Source organism: Ustilago hordei (genome assembly GCF_900519145.1).
Source record: "Ustilago hordei strain Uho2 genome assembly, contig: UHO2_contig_14, whole genome shotgun sequence".
In the NCBI taxonomy this organism is placed as follows: domain Eukaryota; kingdom Fungi; phylum Basidiomycota; class Ustilaginomycetes; order Ustilaginales; family Ustilaginaceae; genus Ustilago; species Ustilago hordei.
In genome coordinates this window covers 542,542-566,623 of record NW_024545255.1, presented here as the reverse complement: position 1 = coordinate 566,623, position 24,082 = coordinate 542,542, and the positions used below count along the sequence as shown (strand labels likewise).

The window sequence follows — 24,082 nt, the reverse complement described above, 5'->3', positions numbered from 1 at the left end:
GGTCATGAGGAGGAGGAGCAGTGTCGAAGGAATCGACACAGCTCAAGAGGCACAGGGGTGCCAAGCAGGAGAGGCCCCTGAGCAGTACTCGATGAAGAAGGTACTCTCTGGAGAGAGAGAGCAGGAGCAGCATCGCTGGCAATGCTGAGTAGAGGTATATAACCATGCTTTCTCATCATCATAGGTCGAGTGGATCCTCATCCACTCTACTCACCATACAACTAGTCAATACTTTAGAAACACAAGTACTCATTAGTTACAGTCAGCATAGCAGCAATCTATCAAGGTTGCTCCTCATCGTAGTGTGTGTGTTGTATCACCACTACCTGACGTCCGAAGGCGCCCATAGCAGGTTAGCGGTCCGGATATAGATAGAACCGAAGGCAGTAGTCCACTGCGGTCCGGGGATCACTTCAAGCATCAAGTCAACACACTGGACACTCGTGTTGACGCCACCAACCTTATCACCAACACCATCAACCTCATTATCATCGACATCACCAATCTCATCACCAACACCATCAACCTCATCATCATCAACACTCACACCAGACCTTGGTGTCATCATAACATTGATATTGATCGTGCCGAGCTACCCCTGAACGGAGTGTCCACAGAGGTCAGCCGAAACCTACGATAGTATATACAACAAACGCCACCTGCTGTCACTGCACAACTTGATAGTCACCGAGTATCTCGAGACAATAGCTGTCGCACAGTTTGATAGTCACCGAGTATCTCGACAGACCGACCTGGGTTTCAGGCGCGAGACCCCTGACATTAGAGTGGATCGTTCAAGCAGCTCCTCACGATCACCATGACGGACCCAGACCTCAACAATAAGCTCGATAGACTACTCACTCTATTGGAAGCACAGCTAGAGCTTACCAGACAGGGTCATCGAGAGGAACGATTACAACGAGCTCAACTGAGCAGGGAGGAGACAATGGACCTCTCTCACTCAGAAGACCAAGCAGGAGGAGGAGATGAGTCTATGATAGGAGACCCACATACTCCTACTCCAGCTCCACGACCAAGACGATCAGTCTCATTCAACCTGGATGAGCAGGAGGACATCAACTACGAGAAGTATGCTTCACCTACTGGGCCAAGATATGTCAAGACTAAGCTGGACCCCTACAGCAGGACTAGGACGGACCCTTACCCCCTGGACCACGAGGAGGATACCAGCATCATGGCAGAGCTTAACCGGTCAAAGCCCATTGCCACCCCCTTTCCAAAGTTCAATCCCCGAGACATGGAGATCTTCATTCTAGAAGCCGAAGCATGGTTTAAGTTCAACCAGGTGTATGAGCAGTCTAGGATGATCAATCACATGGGTGCTCAACTGGAAGGGACAGCAAGAGAGTGGTGGACCTCCAAGCTCTGTATTGATAGAGCTAGAGAAGGAAGGTTGTTCAATGATTGGCACTACTTCACAGAGCGACTGTCAGAGCAGTTCAACCCACGCAATGCTAGGATGGAGGCATACAACAAGCTGTTGGCTCTCAGACTCACAAGTGATACTCCTGGTGCCGCCACACGTCATGTAGAGCGGTTCAGAGACTTGGAAGGACAGGTCAACCTAGATGACAACGAGCTAGTGATTGATCTCTTCAGAGGTAGTCTCACTCGCAGCATACAGGAGAAGTTCGAGAGGAATCCACCTGGGAAGAGATGGGAGTGGTATCGAGAGGTTGAGGAGATCGATCGACAGAGGATGCTACTACAGCAGTCCTCGGCTAGACACTCACTCCCAAATGCCACATCACCTCCACTAAGAACTGGGTCTCGGCCAAATCAAAGTTCGATCCCCATCCGACAACCCACTCAACCTTATCCAGCTCAATCACCATCACAAGCAACTACACAAGCAACTATACAAAACCTAAACCGACCCCTTCCTCATCATCCCACCCAACCCTCGAAGCAAGGAAGCCCTGCTCCATCAGGTATCAACACCTGTCATGTATGCAAGGGTATCGGCCATTGGGCCAGAGACTGCCCCAGCAGGAGGGTAAACCCTCTTAGCTCTCGACCCATGGGACCAAAGGTTATGGTCACCACAGCAGACCCCTTCGAGGAGGCCACCGACTCAGGAGATGGCCACACAGGCAGTACTGAGACGGGTGACCCCGAGGCCATGGACCTCAGCTCATACCAGCAACCCATGGACCCCGATCACGAGGAGGAGCACGATGATGATGACGATGAGGGAAACGTCAGTGGGGTGATGCACTGATGGCATGCATTGCTCTACAAACCTCCTCGCCATCACTCTGTATATATCAAGATTGTCAAGTATGTTTCTCTACCAGTGGAGGCAAAGCAGTACTGGAGCTCTCTGGAATGGTTCAAGACCATCCTGCTCGGATACTAGCTGATACCGGTGCTGGTTTGTCCATAGTCTCAGATTCTTTCATTAGTAAGTACCAAATACCCACAAAACCCATAAAAACAAGATCGATCCATGGTGTCACCGGGCACCAACTCTCCATCAATAGTTCTGCGAGCATGCAGGTATCTATTGGTACACACAATCTGGGTGTGGTCGAAGCTTCAGTGGCCGACACTGCAGACTATGACCTCATCCTGGGGTTCACTGAGCTACGGAGGCTCAAACCCACCATACAATGGGATACGGGCCAGCTGGAGTTCAAGACTCAGGAGCAGGACCGACCCCCTAGGAGACCCCCTGAAGCAGCAAGAGCAGGGGACCTAACCATGAGGAGACCAACCCTTCATGGTAACGAGTTTGTCTCAGCAGAGCGCATACTACGAGCAGCTCTGGAAGATGGACCCATAGGGTTCATGCTGTTGGAGGAGCCACCATCATCACTCCCAGCCTTTGGTTTTGTACCTACAGGCGCAGACAAAGGAGTCGAGATGGAGGTAGAGGTAGATAAGGTGGTGACAGCTGCAGACATACCAAAGCCATACCAACACCTGCAAGATGTGTTTGATGAGGTGGAAGCAGACAAGCTGCCCCATCATACCGAGCATGATCTCCACCTCGAGTTGATAGAAGGAGGGAAGCCACCTCAAGGGCCCCTATACCTTAAGGGACCCAAGGAGATGTCCGAGTTGAGGAGGTACTTGGATGAGAACCTCGAGAAGGGGTTCATAAGACCATCGAAGAGCCCGGCACGATCACCAGTGCTCTTCGTACCAAAGAAGGATGGAGGTCTCAGACTCTGTGTGGACTACAGAGGTCTCAACGAGATCACTGTCAAGAACAGGGCACCATTGCCCCTCATCGAGGAGCAGCTGTTCTTGCTCAGGAAGGCAAGGATCTATACCAAGCTAGACCTTAGAGCAGCATACAACCTCATCCGGATTGCTAAAGGAGATGAATGGAAGACAGCTTTTGGCACTCAGTTGGGACTCTATGAGTACCTAGTGATGCCCTTTGGCCTAGCCAATGCTCCGGCTCACTTCCAGTCATTCATCAATGACATCTTCCGAGACATCATTGGGATATATGTGGTAGTATACCTAGATGACTTCCTGATCTTCAGTGACACTGAAGAAGCACATGTGAAGCATGTCACCGAGGTCCTCACTCGTTTAAGGAGCAACAGGCTCTTTGCTAAGCTGTCGAAGTGTGAGTTCCACACCAAGACAGTCGAGTTCCTGGGGTACATCATCAAGCCGACGGGCATAGAGATGGACCCAGAAAAGGTGCGCACTGTCAAGGAGTGGCCAATGCCGGAGTCAATCCATGACATCCAGAGGTTCCTGGGTTTTGCCAACTTCTATCGAAGGTTCATAGCCCACTTTGCTCGCATAGCCAAGCCCTTGACAGCACTGGTAAAGCCTATAGAACGGTTCAAGAAGTTCGAGCTACCAGAGGAGGCCCAACAGGCTTTCCACAAGCTCATCCAGGCCTTCACATCAGCAGGAGTGCTTCAGCACTTCGACTACCACCTTCCAACAAGGTTGGAGACTGATGCAAGTGACTTTGCTATAGCAGGAGTACTCAAGCAGGAGCATGAAGGACGATGGCATCCAGTGGCCTTCTACTCTAGGAAGATGTCTTCTGCCGAGAAGAACTATGAGATCCATGATAAGGAGCTCCTAGCTGTGGTCGCCTGCCTCACTCAGTGGCGACACATGCTAGCTGGACTACCGAACCAACTGGTCATCCTCACTGACCATGAAGCCCTCAAGTACTTCAAGTCACAGAGACGCATCACAGGTCGACAAGCTCGATGGGCAATACTACTAGCAGACTTCGACTTCATATTGCAGTATCGACCAGGAGACAAAGGTGGTGAACCCGATGCTCTCACCAGAAGGACAGACATGCAACCAGCCGGTGAAGAGCAGGATCACAATGTGAGGCAACTACTGCCTCCTCGAGTGTTCAAGGAGACAGCAGACCATGACTCGCTCCTAGTGGCCCCCATGATCTCGATGGAGTCCATAGCATCAAAAGGTCTCAAAGACCTGGTCAAGATCTTCCAGCCTTTAGACCAAGAGCTACAGGAGATACATAGGAAGAAGCCTTTCGAACTCAAGGATGACCTATGGTACAGTGGAGGAAGGTTGGTTATCCCCAAGGTGATCATGCCAGGGAGGACCAACAACCGACACTCAAGGAGTGCCAAAGAGGTAGATGGACAGTCTCTCTCTGTAGAGCATCTGCGATTCATGGTGATGACCCAATGCCATGATGGTATCACTGCTGGACACGTAGGAAGAGATGCTACCATCAAGGCAGCTCAACGACATTACTGGTGGCCAAACATGACAGCTTGGATTGCAGACTATGTAGCAAGTTGTCCTGTATGTGCTAGGTACAAAGCTCCTCGTCATCGCCCATATGGTTTGCTACAGCCACTAGCAACCCCAGACAGGCCCTGGGGCTCCATATCCCTCGACTTCATCGAAGGACTACCAACATCGAAGAAGTATGACTCCAAGACCTATGACTCTATCTTAGTCATTGTCGACAGGCTAACCAAGTTTGCCATACTAGCTCCAACCCATAAGACAGTCACGGCCAAACAGACTGCAGTATTGCTATATGGACACATGGTTAGACTCTTTGGATATCCAGATCACATGGTCTCGGACCGAGGCAGGCAGTTCATATCAGGAGCATGGAAGGCATTTGCAGAGCAAATGGGTGTGAAGCACTCACTTAGCACGGCTTACCATCCTCAAACTGATGGTCAGACAGAGAGAGTCAATCAGGTCATAGAGCAATATCTCAGGATGTACTGCAACTATGAGCAGAATGACTGGGCCAACCTGCTGGACACTGCGGCCTTTGTATACAACAACACGGTCCACAACAGCATTGGTGTCTCACCATTCTTTGCATGCTATGGATGGAACCCCAAAGCTCATCCTGACATCCCTCAACGACTAGGAGTCAATGATCCAGGTCGCTTTGAGTACCTCATGGATGGAAAGGAGCGTTGCAAGTACCTCCAGGAGCAGATCAGAGAGGCACAATGTAGATCAGTAAACCAGTATAACAGGAAGCACAAGGACATCGAGTTTAAGGTGGGTGATATGGTCTATATCAACCGACGAAACTGGAAGACAAGGAGACCCACACCCAAGTTAGACACCCGGTTTGCAGGACCCTACCCAGTTCAGGAACGGGTAGGACGCCGAGCTTATCGAATCACATTGCCAGTGAACCTTAGGGTGCATGATGTGTTCCATGTCTCCATGCTCGAGCCAGCAAGAACAAGTTCTCTTCCTCAACGTGCTGAACAGCCCACCATACCATCACTTCCAGATGAGGACCTCGACTTCGAAGTCGAAGCACTCATCGACAGGCGTTCACACAATGGGACTACAGAGTACAAGGTGTTGTGGAGAGGGTACTCAGAAGAAGCTGCTTCATGGGAACCAGTAGAGAACCTCAACTGTCCCGACCTCATCCAGGAGTATGAGGTGTCGGAGGGGGGACGAGTGAGTAGACAGAGTAGAGAGAGGAGGAGAGAACAGGAGGAGTAGAGAGAGGAGGAGAGAACAGGAGGAGTAGAGAGAGGAAGAGGAAGGAGGATGACGTTGAGAGAAGGAGGAAGGATGATGTTGGCGATGTTGTCAAGGAGGAGGAGGAGGTGTTGGCGATGTTGTCAAGGAGGAGGAGGAGGAGTCAGCATGAACCAGACCAGAGCATGCCTCGACGGAGCTCGGCTCTTAAGAGGGGGGTAGTGTCATGGGCCTGGATGCTCAAGAAGCAGGAGGGTCATGGGTTCATATGGAAGGAGCACAGGTATCGAAGATCTAGTCGAGATCAGTAGAGAGCATGGTCGTAGTGCAGTTTCCATGGAGACCATGGACTCCTATGGACTCACATGCAAAGGAGGGCCAAGCACAGCCATGAGGAGGACCAAGCTCAAGGAGCAGGCACAGCCACGAAGAGGACCAAGCTCAAGGAGCATGCAGATGGTTACCACTCAGGGGCTCGAGAGACAAGAGCCAAAGGAACTGTCACTGATCAAAGGAGGAGGAGCAGTGTCGAAGGAGTTGACATCAGGTCATGAGGAGGAGGAGCAGTGTCGAAGGAATCGACACAGCTCAAGAGGCACAGGGGTGCCAAGCAGGAGAGGCCCCTGAGCAGTACTCGATGAAGAAGGTACTCTCTGGAGAGAGAGAGCAGGAGCAGCATCGCTGGCAATGCTGAGTAGAGGTATATAACCATGCTTTCTCATCATCATAGGTCGAGTGGATCCTCATCCACTCTACTCACCATACAACTAGTCAATACTTTAGAAACACAAGTACTCATTAGTTACAGTCAGCATAGCAGCAATCTATCAAGGTTGCTCCTCATCGTAGTGTGTGTGTTGTATCACCACTACCTGACGTCCGAAGGCGCCCATAGCAGGTTAGCGGTCCGGATATAGATAGAACCGAAGGCAGTAGTCCACTGCGGTCCGGGGATCACTTCAAGCATCAAGTCAACACACTGGACACTCGTGTTGACGCCACCAACCTTATCACCAACACCATCAACCTCATTATCATCGACATCACCAATCTCATCACCAACACCATCAACCTCATCATCATCAACACTCACACCAGACCTTGGTGTCATCATAACATTGATATTGATCGTGCCGAGCTACCCCTGAACGGAGTGTCCACAGAGGTCAGCCGAAACCTACGATAGTATATACAACAAACGCCACCTGCTGTCACTGCACAACTTGATAGTCACCGAGTATCTCGAGACAATAGCTGTCGCACAGTTTGATAGTCACCGAGTATCTCGACAGACCGACCTGGGTTTCAGGCGCGAGACCCCTGACACACCGCTCCGTCATCTTCAGTGTGAGCCTCGTTCGACAGTGCTTCATGTCGATGTCCTCGGCCTGCAGCTTGAGCACACTCATCAAGGTTGCCTACACCTGCCCCGAGTAGCTTTCGAGCAGAACAGATCGATCCGGTTCAAAGCATGCGGATCCGATCCGCATCTTGTCCAGCTGTGTCCCTTGCCTGCTCATGAAACATGGTCGCATGTGTAACGGAGGCATGTGTAACAGAGACAGAAATCCGAAATCTGCTGGGTGAACTTGTTCCGGCAAATGTCAGTGAGATGTGTCGAGTGAGCTCTGGGAGGTAGATACTTCCACTTTCAATGTCACTTCTCTCATGTATATATAAATATCTGGAAGATAGACATGCTGAAGGTAACGATCCAGCAAGACACATGACACAAGCCGATCTGGTCAGAGGTAGGGCAGAGAGAGCCGATACAGTAAGAGATCGGGGACTGGTGAGTCCCACTCGTTGCTATACTTCATCATTAAGTAGAATGCTCCCACATCTGGGCATGTACCATTACTTTGTATATATATCGAGTTGTAAGCTCAAGGCTGCGACCACAAACTTTCACCATGTCAATATAGTATAGTATTTTGCTCAATAACTTGAACACCGTGAAGAAAGGAGTGACACATAGCGATGTAGCTTATTGGGAGATATCAGTCTAAGTATGGTATTTAAGCTATTGAGCAGAACACTATACTATATTGACATGGGGAGAGTGTGGCGCGAGCCTCTAGCTCCCTGCTTGATATATATACAAAGTTATGGCACATGCCCAAGGATGGGCACATCCTACTTAATGACAAAGTGCTACAACAAGTGGGATGCTGTTGTACCCAATCCCTTACTTGTATTGGCTTCACCTGATCTCCAATCAGATCGCCTTTGCCCGATCCCCAATCAGATCGCCTTTGCCCAATTGCTTATCACCACCCTGCTGGATCGTATCCTTCAGCACACCGTACTTAGACTGATATCTCCCGATAAGCGTCGTGAAGTGTCACTTATTTCAACAGGATGCTCCCACCTTTGGCATGTGCTGTCACTATGTATATATATCAAGCGAAGGGCTCTGTCATGGGACCGGATGCACAGGAAGCAGGAAGAACTGAAATCATATGAGGAGAGACCATGTGCAGGAATTGCAGGATTGGGCAAAATGAAGGGTTATGACAGAGTTCATCGAGATTGGTAGTATTGAGGTTCTATGACAGAAATTGTCCAAATCAGTATGAGCAGGATCTTACAATGAAACCTGCTGGGATCAGTAGTATCACAATTGTATGACAGATCTCGCAGAAAACCCTGTTGAGGACACCTCTCCCACAGATCTTGCAATGGGACATATGCTGATGACATGGGGTCTGCCACTTGGATGAAGCAGGGGCCCTACATAACAATGAACTTGGCACAAGAGGATGGGCAAGATGGAGGAGGGTGTGATTTGCCACTCAGATGAAGTGGGAGTGGCCCCTACCAAGGATGAAGCAGCACAAGGTCTCCCCATCTGCAGAGAGCAGGGGAGGCAGTGCTAAAAGAAGAGGGACATTGTAAGGTAGACAGGATTGGTAGGAGGGACAAGAGGAGGAGGAGCAGTGTTGGAGGAGGTCCCATAGAGCAAGAGCAGTGTTGCAGGCAACACTGCAAGAACATCTATATAACACACACATGCTCTTCATCATAGTGGTTGAGTGGATCCTCATCCACTCTACATTACATATCACTAGCTATAACTTCAACATAAGTATACTTAGTAGTTTCCATCAGCAAGTTGCAATTGCAGAGCATTGTGTCAGGGGTCTCGCACCTGAAACCTGATATCTGTAATAGAACTGTGTCTATTACAGGTCCTGTCAAGATATGTGGTAGAGTGCTGTGTATTATTCTTCTTGTCAAGATATGTTGTAGAAAAGTGTCATGGGCCTGGATGCTCAAGAAGCAGGAGGGTCATGGGTTCATATGGAAGGAGCACAGGTATCGAAGATCTAGTCAAGATCAGTAGAGAGCATGGTCGTAGTGCAGTCTCCATGGAGACCATGGACTCCTATGGACTCACATACAAAGGAGGGCCAAGCACAGCCACGAGGAGGACCAAGCTCAAGGAGCAGGCACAGCCACAAAGAGGACCAAGCTCAAGGAGCATGCAGATGGTTACCACTCAGGGGCTCGAGAGACAAGAGCCAAAGGAACTGTCACTGATCAAAGGAGGAGGAGCAGTGTCGAAGGAGTCGACACCAGGTCATGAGGAGGAGGAGCAGTGTCAAAGGAGTTGACACAGCTCAAGAGGCACAGGGGTGCCAAGCAGGAGAGGCCCCTGAGCAGTACTTGATGAAGAAGGTACTCTCTGGAGAGAGAGAGCAGGAGCAGCATCGCTGGCAATGCTGAGTAGAGGTATATAACCATGCTTTCTCATCATCATAGGTCGAGTGGATCCTCATCCACTCTACTCACCATATAACTAGTTATCACTTCAGCATAAGTATACATTAGTTTCAGTCAGCATAGCAGCAATCTATCAAGGTTGCTCCTCATCGTAGTGTGTGTGTTGTATCACCACTACCTGACATCTGAAGGCGCCCATAGCAGGTTAGCGGTCCGGATCAAGATAGAACTGAAGGCAGTAGTCCACTGCGGTCCGGGGATCACTTCAAGCATCAAGTCAACACACTGGACACTCGTGTTAATGCCACCAACCTTATCACCAACACCATCAACCTCATCATCATCAACACTCACACCAGACCTTGGTGTCATCATAACATTGATATTGATCGTGCCGAGCTACCCCTGAACGGAGTGTCCACAGAGGTCAGCCGAAACCTACGATAGTATATACAACGAACGCCACCTGCTGTCACTGCACAACTTGATAGTCACCGATACCGAGACAATAGCTGTCGCACAGTTTGAGAGTCACCGAGTATCTCGACAGACCGACCTGGGTTTCAGGCGCGAGACCCCTGACAAAAAGCCTCTATGACTTTTCTCACTCAAAGATGTAGTAGTGTGTTTGCTATTACAGGTTTTGACTGACTGCTGTGGACACTCCATCCAGAGGTAGCTTGGCACAATCAATAACTATAGGAACTTTGTACTGACACCAAGGTCTGGTGTGAGTGTGATTGTTGGTGGCACCAACATGAGTGTCCAGTGTGTCAACTGAGTGCTTGAGGTGATCCCTGGACTGCAGTGGACAACTGCCTTTGGTTCTATGATTGTTATCTGGACTGCTGGTTACTATGAACTGCCTTTGGATGTCAGTGAGTGGTGATACAACACACACACTACAATGGAAGCAATCTATTGTGATTGCAACTTTGCTGACTGAATACTAAGTATACTTATGTGAAGTTATAGCTAGTAATATATGGTGTAGAGTGGATGGCAATCCACTCACTTACTATGACAGGGAACATGGTTATATACCTTTCTTGCAGTGTTGCCTGCAACACTGCTCCTCCTCCTTGTCCCTCCTATCCTCCCCATCCACCTTGTGATGCCCCTCATTGGCACTGCTTCCCTTGCCTCCTGTGGATGGATGGACCTCTTGCTGCCTCATCTCTGTCAGGGGCCAGTCCCACTTCATCTGAGTGGTGACTCACACCCTTTCATCACCCTCCTGTTGTTGGCACCCACCTGCTGGCACCAACTTCTTCATCATGCCAGGCCCCTACTTCATCCAGTGGTGTCCTCTCTCTTGTTTGGTATCCTCCTCTTGCTGTATTGGCAATAGAGGTGCCTCTCAAACCAATTCTTGTGAGGTCTGTCATACTTAGCATGGTATTACCCTTCCCACTGAACTCCATAGTAATGACCTCATTCCTGCTGATCCTGACAAGTTATGCCATAGAGTCATTTCTACTACCAAACTCAGTGAACTCTGCCTTAAGCTCTCGCTTAGCCTGATCCTGCAATTTCTGCACTCCTCTTCATATGACTTCAACTTTTCTTGCTTCCTGCGCATCCGGTCCCATGACACATTGCATCTATCTTAGCACATGTGTTGTATCACTGCTACTTGACGCCATCCAAAGGCAGCACTCTCTGTGGTCTGGATATCAATCAACATTGAAGGCAGTTCCATACTGCGATCTGGCTCTATTGATCTTATACCAAAGGCAGTCATCCACTGTGGTCTGGGGATCAAGCAACTCAATCAATCATTGACACACTGGACACTCGTGTTGAGACAAACATATTCATATCACTCTTCAGTATTGCAAGGAGCCCAATTGGACATTGATCATGTTGAGCTACCTCTGGATGGAGTGTCCACAGGAGTTAGTCAAAATCCATGATAACTCTCTGTTACAAGCTATTCAAGCAAAAAGAGTTATAGAAGGCTTCTACAGCAGATTCCAGCGAGAACAGTAATAGAAGGCTTCTACGATAGATTTCGCCGAGGTTGGATTTAATTGACCTTTATCATAGATTTCGGGTTTCAGGCGCGCGACCGCTGACAAGCTCCAGGCTGCCGCCATGCTCTTCTTTTAGGTCGATATAGTATAGTGTTTCTGCTCAATAGCTAGTTGAAGTTGAAGAGAAAAAATTTGCAGCCCTCGAAAATGGTGAGGGGGACTTGGGAGTTTCTGGACTCAAATTGCTGAAACAGCCAAGTCCCCCTCCGGATTTGCGCTTTGACTTAGAAATATCATCAATTCACCCTTCAACTGCTATCAGTCTCGGAACCCTTCAGCTTGGAGGACACTGTGCTCTGACTGTCGTCGACCGCTGAGTGTCGACACCCGTCCTTCTATTATTATTTCATCAAGACACTAAGGGGGTTTCAGTTTTTTTTGTCCTCGAAAACTAGAGTATTCCAATACTCAAAAAAGCTCAGGAAATTGGCGCCCCCAAATGTAAGCTGAGTCTTCAGAAGGGATCGGGTACATAAATACGTCCCACTCGTTGTAGTACTTTGTCATTAAGTAGGATGTGCCCATCCTTGGGCATGTGCCATAACTTTGTATATATATCAAGCAGGGAGCTAGAGGCTCCCGCCACATTCTTTCCTATGTCAATATAGTATATTGTTTTGCTCTTTAGCTCGAACTTAGACTGATATCTCTCGATCATCGTCGCTAAGTTCAACAACTCTGTCATTGGCTATTGCAATGACATCCTTTCTTGTGAATTCTGTCACTTCTGACTGTGAAGGAGAAGTGTCTATCTATTTGGTTTTTTCCCCACGCAAAAACCTTTCCTCGTAAGCAGATTTACTGAAAAATGCATGTGTCACTTATTCTAATTTATTTTTGCAAAATGTAGGCCATGCGACAATCACAACAATTTTGAAGGTCTTGGTCACTTCGATAAGTCATTCATCCACTCGACAATAGCAAAATCGAGAATGTGAGACAATCTGATGATAAAATAATAGAAGGAGGACGGTTGTCCACGCTTGGAGGTCAAGTATCAGTCAGAGAACGTTGAAATAATAATAGAAGGACAGGTGTCGACACTCAGCGGTCGATGACAGTCAGAGCACAGTGTTCTGTTGAAAATATAATGAGAATACGAGTGTCGACACTCAGTGGTCGATGGCGGTCTAAGCACAATGTTCAAGCTATTGAGTAGAAACACTATACTATATTGACCTAGAGAGAGAATCTGGCGGGAGCTTCGAGTTCTCCGCTTGATATATATATATAAAGTGTCGGCACATGTCAGAGGTGGGAGCGTCTTACTTAATGACAAAATACGACAACGAGTGGGACTCAGCAGTCCCCCGAGCTGCCTGATGAGTCGCTGTGTAAGACTAATACATCTAGATTGAAGGTGAGCTCCCCATTTTAAGAGTAGGGGGTTTCAAAAAAAAAATTGCCCTCGAAAACTAGAGTATTCCAATACTCAAAAAAGCTCAGGAAATTGATGCCCCCAAATGCAAGCTGTGTTTTTAGAGGGTTAATTTTCGAAGCCAACCAAGAGTTAGGGTAGTGTTGACTGGAAAATGAAGCAGTTCTGGAATCTGAACCACCTTGTAGCTCCACCATCTTTGACACTCACTGCTTGTACCCTATGTGGTCTCCTCCTACACTGCTCCTCCTCCTCTCGACTCTCCCTCCCAACAGTCCTGCCTGTCTTACACCACCACTCTTTAGCACTGCTTCCCTTGCTCCTTGCAGATGGAAAAGTCCCCATGCTGCTTCATTACCAATAGGGGCCTTTCCCACTTCATCTGGGTGGCAACTTGCACCCCCTTTCATCTCCCCCATCCTCCTGCTTCTGAGTTCATCATCAAGTCAGCCCCCTGCTCCATCAGGGTGGTGACCCCAATGTCCTCAACATCTGTCTCATTGTGAGATCTGTGAGATTGGTGTCTCCTGCAAGATCTGTCATATGAACATGATACTACAGATTCCAGTAGGCTTTGCTGTAAGATCCCACTCATACTGATTTGGATGGAATCTGTCATAGAGCCTTTCTACTACAGATCTCGATGAATTCTGCCTTAAACTCTCGCTTAGCCCGATCCTGCGATTCCTGCGCTCCTCTTCATATGACTTCGGATCTTCCTGCTTCTGCGCATCCGGCCCTATGACAGCTCGCTGCAAGCCCAACAGTTGATGAGTGTAGCTGCTTGCAAGGCAGTGAGCTCAGATTCCTCAGTCTTGGGAGATACATTGATGGGGGCGCTCTCAGCAGCGAGTTTGTAGCACTGGCATAGAAAGTCAGTGACACTCTTGGCTGTTTGTTCCTTTCCATGTGCTCATGCAGTATAAATACTGAGTTGAAGAGGGTGTTCCTGTCTGAAGGTAGTGCATGCTTAAGGGTCCTGTAGCAGTGATCCAATGTCCAGGGATCCTGTAAGTAAGCATTCAGTCCCAATACATGAGCTTCCCATTTGGTCAGGAAGTCATATGCATGACTCCCAACTTGGTCCCAGCATAAAGCATAGGTGGTGGTGAGGAGTTTGTATTCTTTGATGGCAGAGTGTAAGGTACAGTCCCTTCTGTAAGTTTGGGGACAGGGTCCAATAGACAATCATTCAACTTGTGTGGTAGCATACCTTCCATCTGCTTGGACAACTGATGTCCCATAAGTGTCAGGCTGAGCAAAACACACAGTGAGCAAGTCCAAAAGAAGAGCTTTTGATTGCAGTGAGTCTCAGAGCCAACTAATACTTGAGTGGACCTCCATGCTTAGTAAGCACCTGCTCCATGTGATGCTCCATCAACTCGATCACAGGGTTGATATGTTCAAGCATGATCTGGGTGTTCCACACTTCCTCTGCAGCTCTTGCAAGTTCATCCTGGGTCTTTGGTACTGGCAAGCACTTACCAAGCAAGTTTTTGAAAACATACCATATATTCTCAATAGGGTTAAGATCCAGCAAAGCCAGTGGGTGTTCCTGTGTCTGTATGTTGTATTCAGCCTGCTGTTGCTTGCAGATAGTGGCCTGATGACAGCTGCTGCCATCCTTGACAACTGGCAGGCTGTCAGGGTATGCACTAACAGCAGTTACAGTGTCTCAGAGTGGCCCATCAATGGTCCAATCATGATACCTGGCAGCTGTGAGATTCTCAGTGGGATCCCATTGATTACCTGACCCCAGTCACTTCTTCCTTGGAGCCAATGGGAGCACAACCAATGGGGTTTTAAGGTTGTATGTAATGCTGGCCAATAGCTGGTGTCAGGGGTCTCGCGCCTGAAACCCAGGTCGGTCTGTCGAGATACTTGGTGACTATCAAACTGTGCAACAGCTATTGTCTCAGTATCTGTCTTGACGAGCTAGTCATTCAGTGACTATCAAGTTGCGCAGTGACAGCAGGTGGCGTTCATTGTATATACTATCATAGGTTTCAGCTGACCTCTGTGGACACTCCATTCAGGGGTAGCTCAGCATGATCAATATCAATGCATAGGTTATGATGACACCAAGGTCTGGTGTGAGTGTTGATGATGATGAGGTTGATGGTGTTGGTGATAAGGTTGGTGGCGTCAACATGAGTGTCCAGTGTGTTGACTGATGCTTGAGGTGATCCCCGGACCACAGTGGACTACTGCCTTTGGTTCTATCTATATCCAGACTGCTAACCTGCTATGGGGCGCCTTCGGATGTCAGGTAGTGGTGATACAACACACACACTACAATGAGGAGCAACCTTGATAGATTGCTGCTATGCTGACTGAAAACTAATGAGTACTTATGTTTCTAAAGTATTGACTAGTTGTATGGTGAGTAGAGTGGATGAGGATCCACTCGACCTTTGATGATGAGAAAGCATGGTTATATACCTCTTCACAGCATCACCAGCGATGCTGCTCCTGCTCTCTCTCCAGAGAGTACCTTCTTCATCAAGTACTGTTCAGGAGGACTCTCCTGCTTGCTTGGCACCCCTGTGCCTCTTGAGCTGTGTCGACTCCTTCGACACTGCTCCTCCTCCTTGCTATCCTGCTTGTTTGGCACCCTTGTGCCTCCTGAGTGGTGTTGACTCCTTCGACACTGCTCCTCCTCCTCAGGACCTTGTGTCAACTCCTTTGACTCTTGTCTCTTGAGCCCCTGAGTGGTAACCATCTGCATGCTCCTTGAGCTTGGTCCTCTTCGTGGCTGTGCCTGGCCCTCCTCGCATATGGCTCAATCCTCCTTTGCATGTGAGTCCATAGGAGTCCATGGTCTCCATGGAGACTGCACTACGACCATGCTCTCTAATGGTATCGACTAGATCTTCGATACTTGTGCTCCTTCCATATGAACCAGTGACCCTCCTGCTTCTTGAGCATTCAGGCCCATGACAGCTGGTTGCTAAAACAGCCAGAACAGAACATCAGAACCATGTTGTTGATGTCTTCTCAAGTGATTTTCCAGCAACTAACCCATGTGTGTCCTGGCCAGTAGCCAACCTTGACAGCTGCCTTTTCCATGAACAGCACACACTTCCAATCAGTGGAGCTGTTAGCTTTGGCCCATTCAAGATGTTTATGCCAGTTTTTGGATGTTGGAAATGGCTTTTGAAGCACAATATGGCAGTTAATACCAACCTGGTATGCTGCTTTCTGGAGCTGAATTGTTGGAATGCTGCCAAGCAATGCTGACAGCTCTTGCCATGATAGAAATGGGTCTTTGAGTACCTCACACTGAAGGTATTGGTCCGAGGTAGCTGTCCAGGTGCACAGACAGCCAGATTGTGCTTTTGTTTTGAAGGAACCACACTCCTTAAAGTTCTGGATGGTCTTGTGAACTGCTTGCTGTCTTGGATACACTGCTTAGCTCTGTGATTTGTCAAATTGGCAGCCCAGTATCATGCATTGCAATGATTGAAGCACACTGGCTTGGAGAGAGCTCATTGCCATGGACCATGTTGGTGTTAGAAGTGTTCTTGCTTAGTATGATGGTGGTGCTATTGCTCAATGATGACAACAACCCAAATGAGAGGTATCCAGCTAAATTAGGAAATTACCCAATTGTCCTCAAACTTACACATGGGGACTGTACACTTCTTTACTGTCCAGTCAAATAGATCTATGGCAATTGGTACCAGTCAATTGCCATGTTCAACAAAATACTCAGTGTGCAACTTGTTAGAGAAGCTCCACATGATAATTGAGCTGAGTATAGAATTGGCATCCTTGAAAGTAGTTGTTTTTTGGTCAAGAATGTTCTGTGCAAAAGGGACAACAGACAGCATTGCAAACAATTTGTGTTGCCATGTGTGTACTGAGACTGACCTTGGATCAAGGAGGTCTTGTTAATCCCATCTCATCTTGCCATTCAATCCAGAAAGTACCTTTAGGTGATGATTTGTGAGTGTGCTGAGTTTAGGGGTGGGGCCTGGTGTGGCTTCACAACCAATCAGACAATGGTTGGGGTTGTTCAAGCTAGAGACTGGAGAGTCACCTCTGACCATTGTTGGGATATCACCCCTAGTGGGATAAGGTTGATGTTGGTGGACATCATGGGCGATATCTATTGGTGCTTCAATCTTGATGTTGAGGATGTGAGTTGCATCCCACTCCTTGTTGGCCATGAAGAGGTTCACTCTGTTTCACATTTGTTTGCCAAGCTCGGTACAACTAGCAACAGGCCAAGATTGTACATTGCTTGGTAGAGTATGCTAACACATTTGATCATGATAGACAGAGGTGTGATGATCTGTTCCTTATCATCATTGAGGGCAAACTTCAATAGTTGACTGTCTTTTGGGGCATTGGGCACACCATAAACCTTGTCTGTCGACACTTAGCGATCGACAACAGTCTAAGCACAGTGTTCAAGCTTTTGAGCAAAAACACTATACTAAATTTACCTAAGAGAAAGAATGGGTGCCTCGAGCTCCCTGCTTGATATATATACAAAGTGTCGGCAGATATCCAGGGATGGGTGTATCCTCCTTAATGATGAAGTACGACAACGAGTGGGACACAGTTGTTCCCGATCCCTCACTTGTATCGGCTTTGCCTGATTTCCGATCAGATCTGCTCCACCCGATCACCGATCGGATTGCCTTTGCCCGATTCCTTTGTCATTCTAGCGTCCTGCTGGATCGTTATCTTCAGCAACACCTGTCGTTTGCTAGCCAGACCTCATGCCCAGGTCATGCTTGAGTAAGCATTGTGAATGATGAGCACATATGCAAACTTGGCAGCACCATGTGGACAGCCGTGCCCGATCCCTTACTATTTCGGCTCCGACCGATCTCTTACCACATCGACTTGTGTCACTTTTAGTGTCCTGCTGGATCGTTACCTGCTGAAGGGAACGAACAAATATGATGATGCAAGTTGACATAAGCCGATCTGGTCAGAGGCCCGATCTCACCAGAGATCGGGTACAACCTAGTCCTAGGCTCTCACCATGTTCTTTGAGTTAATTAAGTATATGTGTTTCTGAGCAGTGACATCGAGTTGAAGAGTCACCGGAATAACCAATATGCAGGAAGGCCGAGTGACTGACTGGCTGATTCACTGCATGCATAGCAAATTGTGTGGTGACCAATTAGGAGATGCTCACAAAAGGAAAACACCAAGGCACCACATGGTAAACACAACTCAGAGGAGAAGGATAGATGGTCACATAGACAGGACAAAGGTATATATACATGCAATCCTGTAGCAATAGTTCACAGAAATCTCAAGCATTCGCACCTATGACACACCTGTATGAAAGGAGCTAAGCAGTAGCCCTGACAAAGTGGTTTCAAGCATATACTTCAACTGATTAAGAGTCTGAAGTCATACCTGGACAGCAAATCAACTAACCATGGTTGAAGAGAATGATCCTCAAGCTGGTGTCAGCGAGATTGCCAAGAGATTGAAGAGAGGTGGAAAGAAAGCAATCATCATACAACAAGCCCAAGCCAAGAACATAGCCAACAAAGGTGAAGCCAATGAAGAACTAGGCTCTGACTCCAATGATGATGATGTTGGTGACCAATACAACTTCTGCACTCTGGTGAAGCTCCTTGAACCAGTGCCCAAGTTGACCACCCAGAACTACCATAGCTGGAGTGCACACATCAGGTCCTTCCTCCAATCAGTGCCACATGCCATAGAGCACCTTGAAGGAATGTACAACACAAATCACCCAAGATAGGGCTGTGCCTTTGATGGTGCCCTGACCAACACCACCCAAGGCACCATTGACACCACAGGAGAATACAATGTCAATTACATTCTCCTTGACATCATCAAGGAATACCTAACCTTCAGTCAAGTTTGGAAGAGAATCGAAAATGGCTTGGGTGGTGAAGCCATGAGGAACTCCTGCCAACTCACCCTCATCACTCAGCTGGGTGACATCAAGATGTTCAACTCTGATGCTTGGAAACTCATCCAGGAGATCAGGACCATCCAGGTGGAAAGCAGCATCCTGGGAAGGCCATTTGCAGATGACACCCTATTCTCCACCCTCCAGAAATGCATGATCTGGCACCCCATGTACAAAGACACCATTGCCACAGTCCACCATCTCAACTTTGATGCCCTCACTATTGCACTCAGTATGTGCCAGTTGGCAATTGAAAGCATACCTGCACAGAAGTGGGACCCCCAGCAGGCCAATGCTAGAATTGCCAGTAGCACTGAGAAAGGTGATCCAGCCAAAGAAATGGATGCTGACAATACTAAGACAACATGGAGCAAAAACTGCAAGATCTGCTGCTATGTGTGCAAGCACATCGGACATGGAGCTAAACAGTGTGATGCTTCAGTCAGCATCCCTGAGAACTCCCCCTTCACAGAGACTGATTAGGAGATCTGGTGTTCCCTCACCCCAAATTGGCAAAAACACTCAAGTCATAAGGACATAAACCATTGGGTCCTGACTCAGGAGCTAGTTTTCACATGGTTAACAACTATAGTGCTCTCATCCATCCAAGGGCTTGCAGAAAGCACATATACACCACTGGAAGTGAAGTTTTGGAGGCAACTGCTGTAGGGGATGTCAGCATATCAACCAAGCATGGAGATGTCTTACTCCAGAGCATCCTGTATGTTAGAAATCTCAATGTTAACCTGTTATCAACCAATTCATTGATGGATGAAGGAGCACAGGTGATCCTGGACCACACAGGTGGACTAATACATTTTGCCAACAGAATGTTACTCAAAGTATCAAAGAGCAGTGAATGAGGACTGCTGGAATTCTCAGGAGACACATGGCAGGAGAGTGCAATGATCACATCAATGCAAGTCCTTGAGGGTGTTAACAAGAACACAGAAATAATTAAGGAGCAACCCAGGACTTCAATACAAGAACTCTGGCACAAACATCTAGGACATCCAGGTTGAGACAAGGCCAGAGCAATAGTTAGGAAGTTAGGAGACAAGCTTGCAATAGAAGTAGACCCAGATACAGCCATAACATGTGAGCAGTGTATATGGTCCAAGAGTACAGTAGCAAGAATGGGGAAAGGAAGCAGTGAAAGAGCTTGCACCCCATTAGATCTCATACACATAGATCTGATCATCAATGCATCACATGTGACAGAACACACATGCATGCTGGTGTTGGTCAATGATCATAGCAAATATGTTTATGCACAACCATTGCTATGAAAGGATCAGGTGTTCATGCAACTCAAAAGAGTGATTGCATTCCTTGAGACACAGATGGGGAGAACTCTAAAAGCAATTAGATCCGATCAAGGAACTGAGTGGTGAAGCCATGTAGCCATAGAATGGCTGCAAGATAAAGGAATAGAATGGCAAACAATGGTGGGGTACAATAGCAAACAGAATGGGCAGGTGGAGAGAATGAACAGGAGCCTAAGTGAAAAGATGTGGATGCTACTAATGCAAAGAAGGTTACCAAAGAGCTTCTGGCTGTATGCAATCCAGGCTGCAGCATTCAAGATAAACCTCACACCAAATGCTGACAGCAAGCTCCCATATGAGGCAATGTTCAAGAAATTGCTGGAGTGGCTCATATTACTCCTCTGCATTTTCAGATGTCTTGTGTGGGTCAATGTTCCAAAGGCCAAGCAAGACAATGCCAAACTAGATCAGTGAGCGATTGCTGCCATCTTCATTGGTTATAGTTTGGAGAGGAAAGGGTGGCTCTTCTACAGTCCAGAATACAAGCCAACTGTGTTCTGGAGCAATTCAGTCAAATTTTTAGAGACCAAATGCTGGATGGATCACACTCAGTGGTGTCTGGTAAACATACAACCCCTGCCAACATTAACAAACGAGGAAGACTCAGCAGACTTAGGATACACTGAGGAAAACCTGTTTGATGAGAAAGATCCAGATGCACTGTGCAAATATGATAACATGGAATAAGCACTGGGTCCAGATGAACACCCCAACACTGAAACATGGATAAACAATGGGGTGTATGGACTAATGGTCACAAACATCAAAAGAGAAACAAACCTAGACCCAACTGTCTGGGAAGCACTTGCCAGGGAAGACAGCAGCCTCTGGAAGGAAGCTATGCAAAAAGAGCTCAATGGACTGGAAGCCATGGGGATGTGGGAAGTTACAAATCTCCCACCTGGTGTACATACCATCAACACCCATTGGGTACTCAAAATCAAAATGGATTCAAACCTCATACCAACAAAATTCAAAGTGAGACTGGTGGTGCAGGGCTTCATTCAGAAAGAAGGTGTTGACTACACTGAGATCTTTGCACCAGTAGCACCAATCCAATCCATTAGAGGAGTACTATCATTCACAGCAGTACAGGGCTGGGAGGTTGACTCAATTGACATCAAGCAAGCTTATTTAAACTCAAACTTGCATCATGTTGTCTATCTAAAGCTGCCAATCAGGATGCAAATACCACCAGGAAAGGTCTTCAAACTTGTGATAGGGCTATATGGTCTCAAACAATTGGGATGGGAATGGAATGTTGAACTGGATTCACACCTTCAGAAAATCAGGTTCCACTGCATGCTGAGTGCACCCTGCCTATACATGAGAGGGACAGAAGATAAGCTCACAGTCATCACAGCTTATGTGGATGACATGATCATAGCATCACCAAGCCATGGGGAAGTTGATCGGACTAAGCATGAGATCATGCATAAATGGGGAACCAAAGACAATGGCCAGGTCAAGGAATTTCTTGGCATCAAGATCATTCAAAATCGAGATACAAGAAGCATGACATTAGATTTGACAGCATATGTGAAGGCAATGGTACACAAGTGGCTAAAGCAGATGACAGAGAAATCCTGGATTCCAATGCAAAGCCTGTCTGATGGAGCCAAAGGAGAAAAGTGCTCATCCCAATGAAGCAAGAACTATCAGGAGTTAGTGGGACAGCTTCTGTGGGTGGCAAACACAGTGCAACCAGACATCTCTTTTATGGTTGGTGTATTAGCACAACACATGTTAACACCAGTTGAAGGAGCATGGAACATGGCAATTCATGTTTTGAAGTACTTGAATCAAACAAGCAAATACTGCCTACATTTAGGAGGAAGGTCATATAAGAAGGATGAAGCAATTGTCACATACACTGATGCAAACTGGGCATTGGACCCCACCAACAGAAGGAGGAGCATGTTGGGAGCAATCATGTACCTGTACAGATGTCCAGTGAGTTGGTGATCACATGTGCAAAAGTGTGTGGCACTCTCAGCCATGGAGGCAGAGTTTGTTGCCACATCTGAAGCAACCCAAGAAGCACTTTTCTTCTCATATCTGTTGAGAGACTTGGGTGTTGACAACACCAAGCCAATCCTCTGCATGGACAGCCAAGGTTGCATCCAGGTGAGCAAGGATCCCATCAAACACTGGAAACTGAAACACATTGACATGTGATATCACTTTGTTAGGGATCATGTCCAAAGGAATGATATATGGATTGAGCATGTTGGGACCACCAACAATGTAGCAGACATTCTTACAAAACCATTATGAGAAGTGGAAACCTCTAGGATAGCTCAATCAATGGGATTGGTGATGCTGGCAAAGGGGGGAGTTGAAGAGTCACCAGAATAACCAATTTGCAGGAAGGCCAAGTGACTGACAGGCCAATTCACTGCATGCATAGCAAATTGTGTGGCAACCAATTAGGAGATGCTCACAAAAGGAAAACACCAAGGCACCACATGGTAAACACAACTCAGAGGAGAAGGATAGATGGTCACATAGACAGGACAAAGGTATATATACATGCAATCCTGTAGCAATAGTTCACAGAAATCCCAAGCATTTACACCTATGATACACCTGTACGAAAGGAGCTAAGCAGTAGCCCTGACGAAGTGGTGTGAAGCATATACTTCAACTCATCGTGCTCCGACTCTCACCGATCGTTGATCATCGTTCTCCTCACAATTTATCATTACCTTCAGCAGGACGAGGCTGCAGAAGAACACACATTCGATTGGCTAATTCAATTTATTAATCTTGGTCGTGGTCGAAATTTTATGATTTTTGCAATGTTCTGTCTATGTCGCTTTGGAAAGGTACTGAAAATTGATGACAAGATTGAGTGGGATCTGCCTCAAAGGAGATTTCGTAGATGGCCAACTTGGAATCAAATGCCCTTAAATTGCACGCAGAGGCGTCAATGAGCGAAATGCTGCTTTGTGCGGGGCCAAACGGCTGAGCTTGCACTGGCAGCCGTGAAGAACCTGATAAAAGGAGGACGGTTGTCGACTTTCAGCGATCAATATTAATCAAAGCACAGTACTGCTGCTATTGGGGCAGAAACACTATACTCGATTACCTTGGAAAAGGACATGGTGGCAGCCTGGAGCTCTCAGCTCGACCTATATACATAGTAGCGGCACATGCCAAAGGTGGGAGCATCCTTCTTAATGACGGATAAGTGGTACCCGATTTCTTATTGTATCGGCTTGATCGGCTCCACCTAATCCCCGATCAGATTGGCTTTGCTCGATTTCTTATCAGATCGGCTCTGCCCGATCTCTTACCATATTGGCTTATTTCACTTTCAATGTCTTGCTGGATCGTAACCTTCAGCACGTAGCCGACTGTGTCTATCTTCCAGATATATATATATACAGGGGAGAAGTGACTTTACCTCCCACGACTCGAGAATAGGGGTTTTCACTTGCGTTGAATATTCATTACTTACGTAAGCTCTGCCATTTTGAAAAATACTTCAGTTTTTGAAAACACTGCTTCAGCAGTACCGATGAGGCAGAGTTTTCAAAATTGGACCCGAGTTTTTACTCAAGTGATGCTGCACGTGATCTACTCGCGCGAATGCCTCCACTTTTCCTGTGCAGCTTTCTTCGCGTGAACTCAATAATGACTGTATCTACTTTGATTGTGCGACGAGAGTGTCAAAGAAGGTGGAGCTACAAGGTGGTTCGGATTCCGGAACTGCTTCGTTTTCCGGCCGACACTACCCTCCCTT

General features: G+C 47.4%; 6 protein-coding genes across 6 annotated transcripts; 5 read left to right on the top strand and 1 right to left on the bottom strand.

Annotated features, from left to right (window-relative positions):
• Positions 1 to 817: 817 nt before the first annotated feature.
• UHO2_05654 (uncharacterized protein) lies at positions 818 to 2,242 on the top strand (the record flags this gene model as incomplete). Its single annotated transcript, XM_041554825.1, has 1 exon — positions 818 to 2,242. One exon carries the CDS (start codon positions 818 to 820, stop codon positions 2,240 to 2,242), a length of 1,425 nt encoding a protein of 474 aa, XP_041410759.1.
• A 107-nt stretch (positions 2,243 to 2,349) lies between these two features.
• UHO2_05653 (uncharacterized protein) lies at positions 2,350 to 6,582 on the top strand (the record flags this gene model as incomplete). Its single annotated transcript, XM_041554824.1, has 2 exons — positions 2,350 to 5,931; positions 6,178 to 6,582. 2 exons carry the CDS (start codon positions 2,350 to 2,352, stop codon positions 6,580 to 6,582), a joined length of 3,987 nt encoding a protein of 1,328 aa, XP_041410758.1.
• A 10,406-nt stretch (positions 6,583 to 16,988) lies between these two features.
• On the bottom strand, positions 16,989 to 17,267 carry UHO2_05652 (uncharacterized protein; the record flags this gene model as incomplete). The annotated part of the gene is made up of 1 exon (XM_041554823.1): positions 16,989 to 17,267. The coding sequence occupies one exon, from the start codon at positions 17,265 to 17,267 to the stop codon at positions 16,989 to 16,991; it is 279 nt and encodes a 92-aa protein (XP_041410757.1).
• Positions 17,268 to 18,499: 1,232 nt separating this feature from the next.
• On the top strand, positions 18,500 to 19,489 carry UHO2_05651 (uncharacterized protein; the record flags this gene model as incomplete). The annotated part of the gene is made up of 2 exons (XM_041554822.1): positions 18,500 to 18,746; positions 18,873 to 19,489. 2 exons carry the CDS (start codon positions 18,500 to 18,502, stop codon positions 19,487 to 19,489), a joined length of 864 nt encoding a protein of 287 aa, XP_041410756.1.
• A 962-nt stretch (positions 19,490 to 20,451) lies between these two features.
• UHO2_05650 (uncharacterized protein) lies at positions 20,452 to 21,021 on the top strand (the record flags this gene model as incomplete). The annotated part of the gene is made up of 2 exons (XM_041554821.1): positions 20,452 to 20,744; positions 20,778 to 21,021. 2 exons carry the CDS (start codon positions 20,452 to 20,454, stop codon positions 21,019 to 21,021), a joined length of 537 nt encoding a protein of 178 aa, XP_041410755.1.
• Positions 21,022 to 21,279: 258 nt separating this feature from the next.
• On the top strand, positions 21,280 to 21,981 carry UHO2_05649 (uncharacterized protein; the record flags this gene model as incomplete). The annotated part of the gene is made up of 1 exon (XM_041554820.1): positions 21,280 to 21,981. The coding sequence occupies one exon, from the start codon at positions 21,280 to 21,282 to the stop codon at positions 21,979 to 21,981; it is 702 nt and encodes a 233-aa protein (XP_041410754.1).
• Positions 21,982 to 24,082: the final 2,101 nt, after the last annotated feature.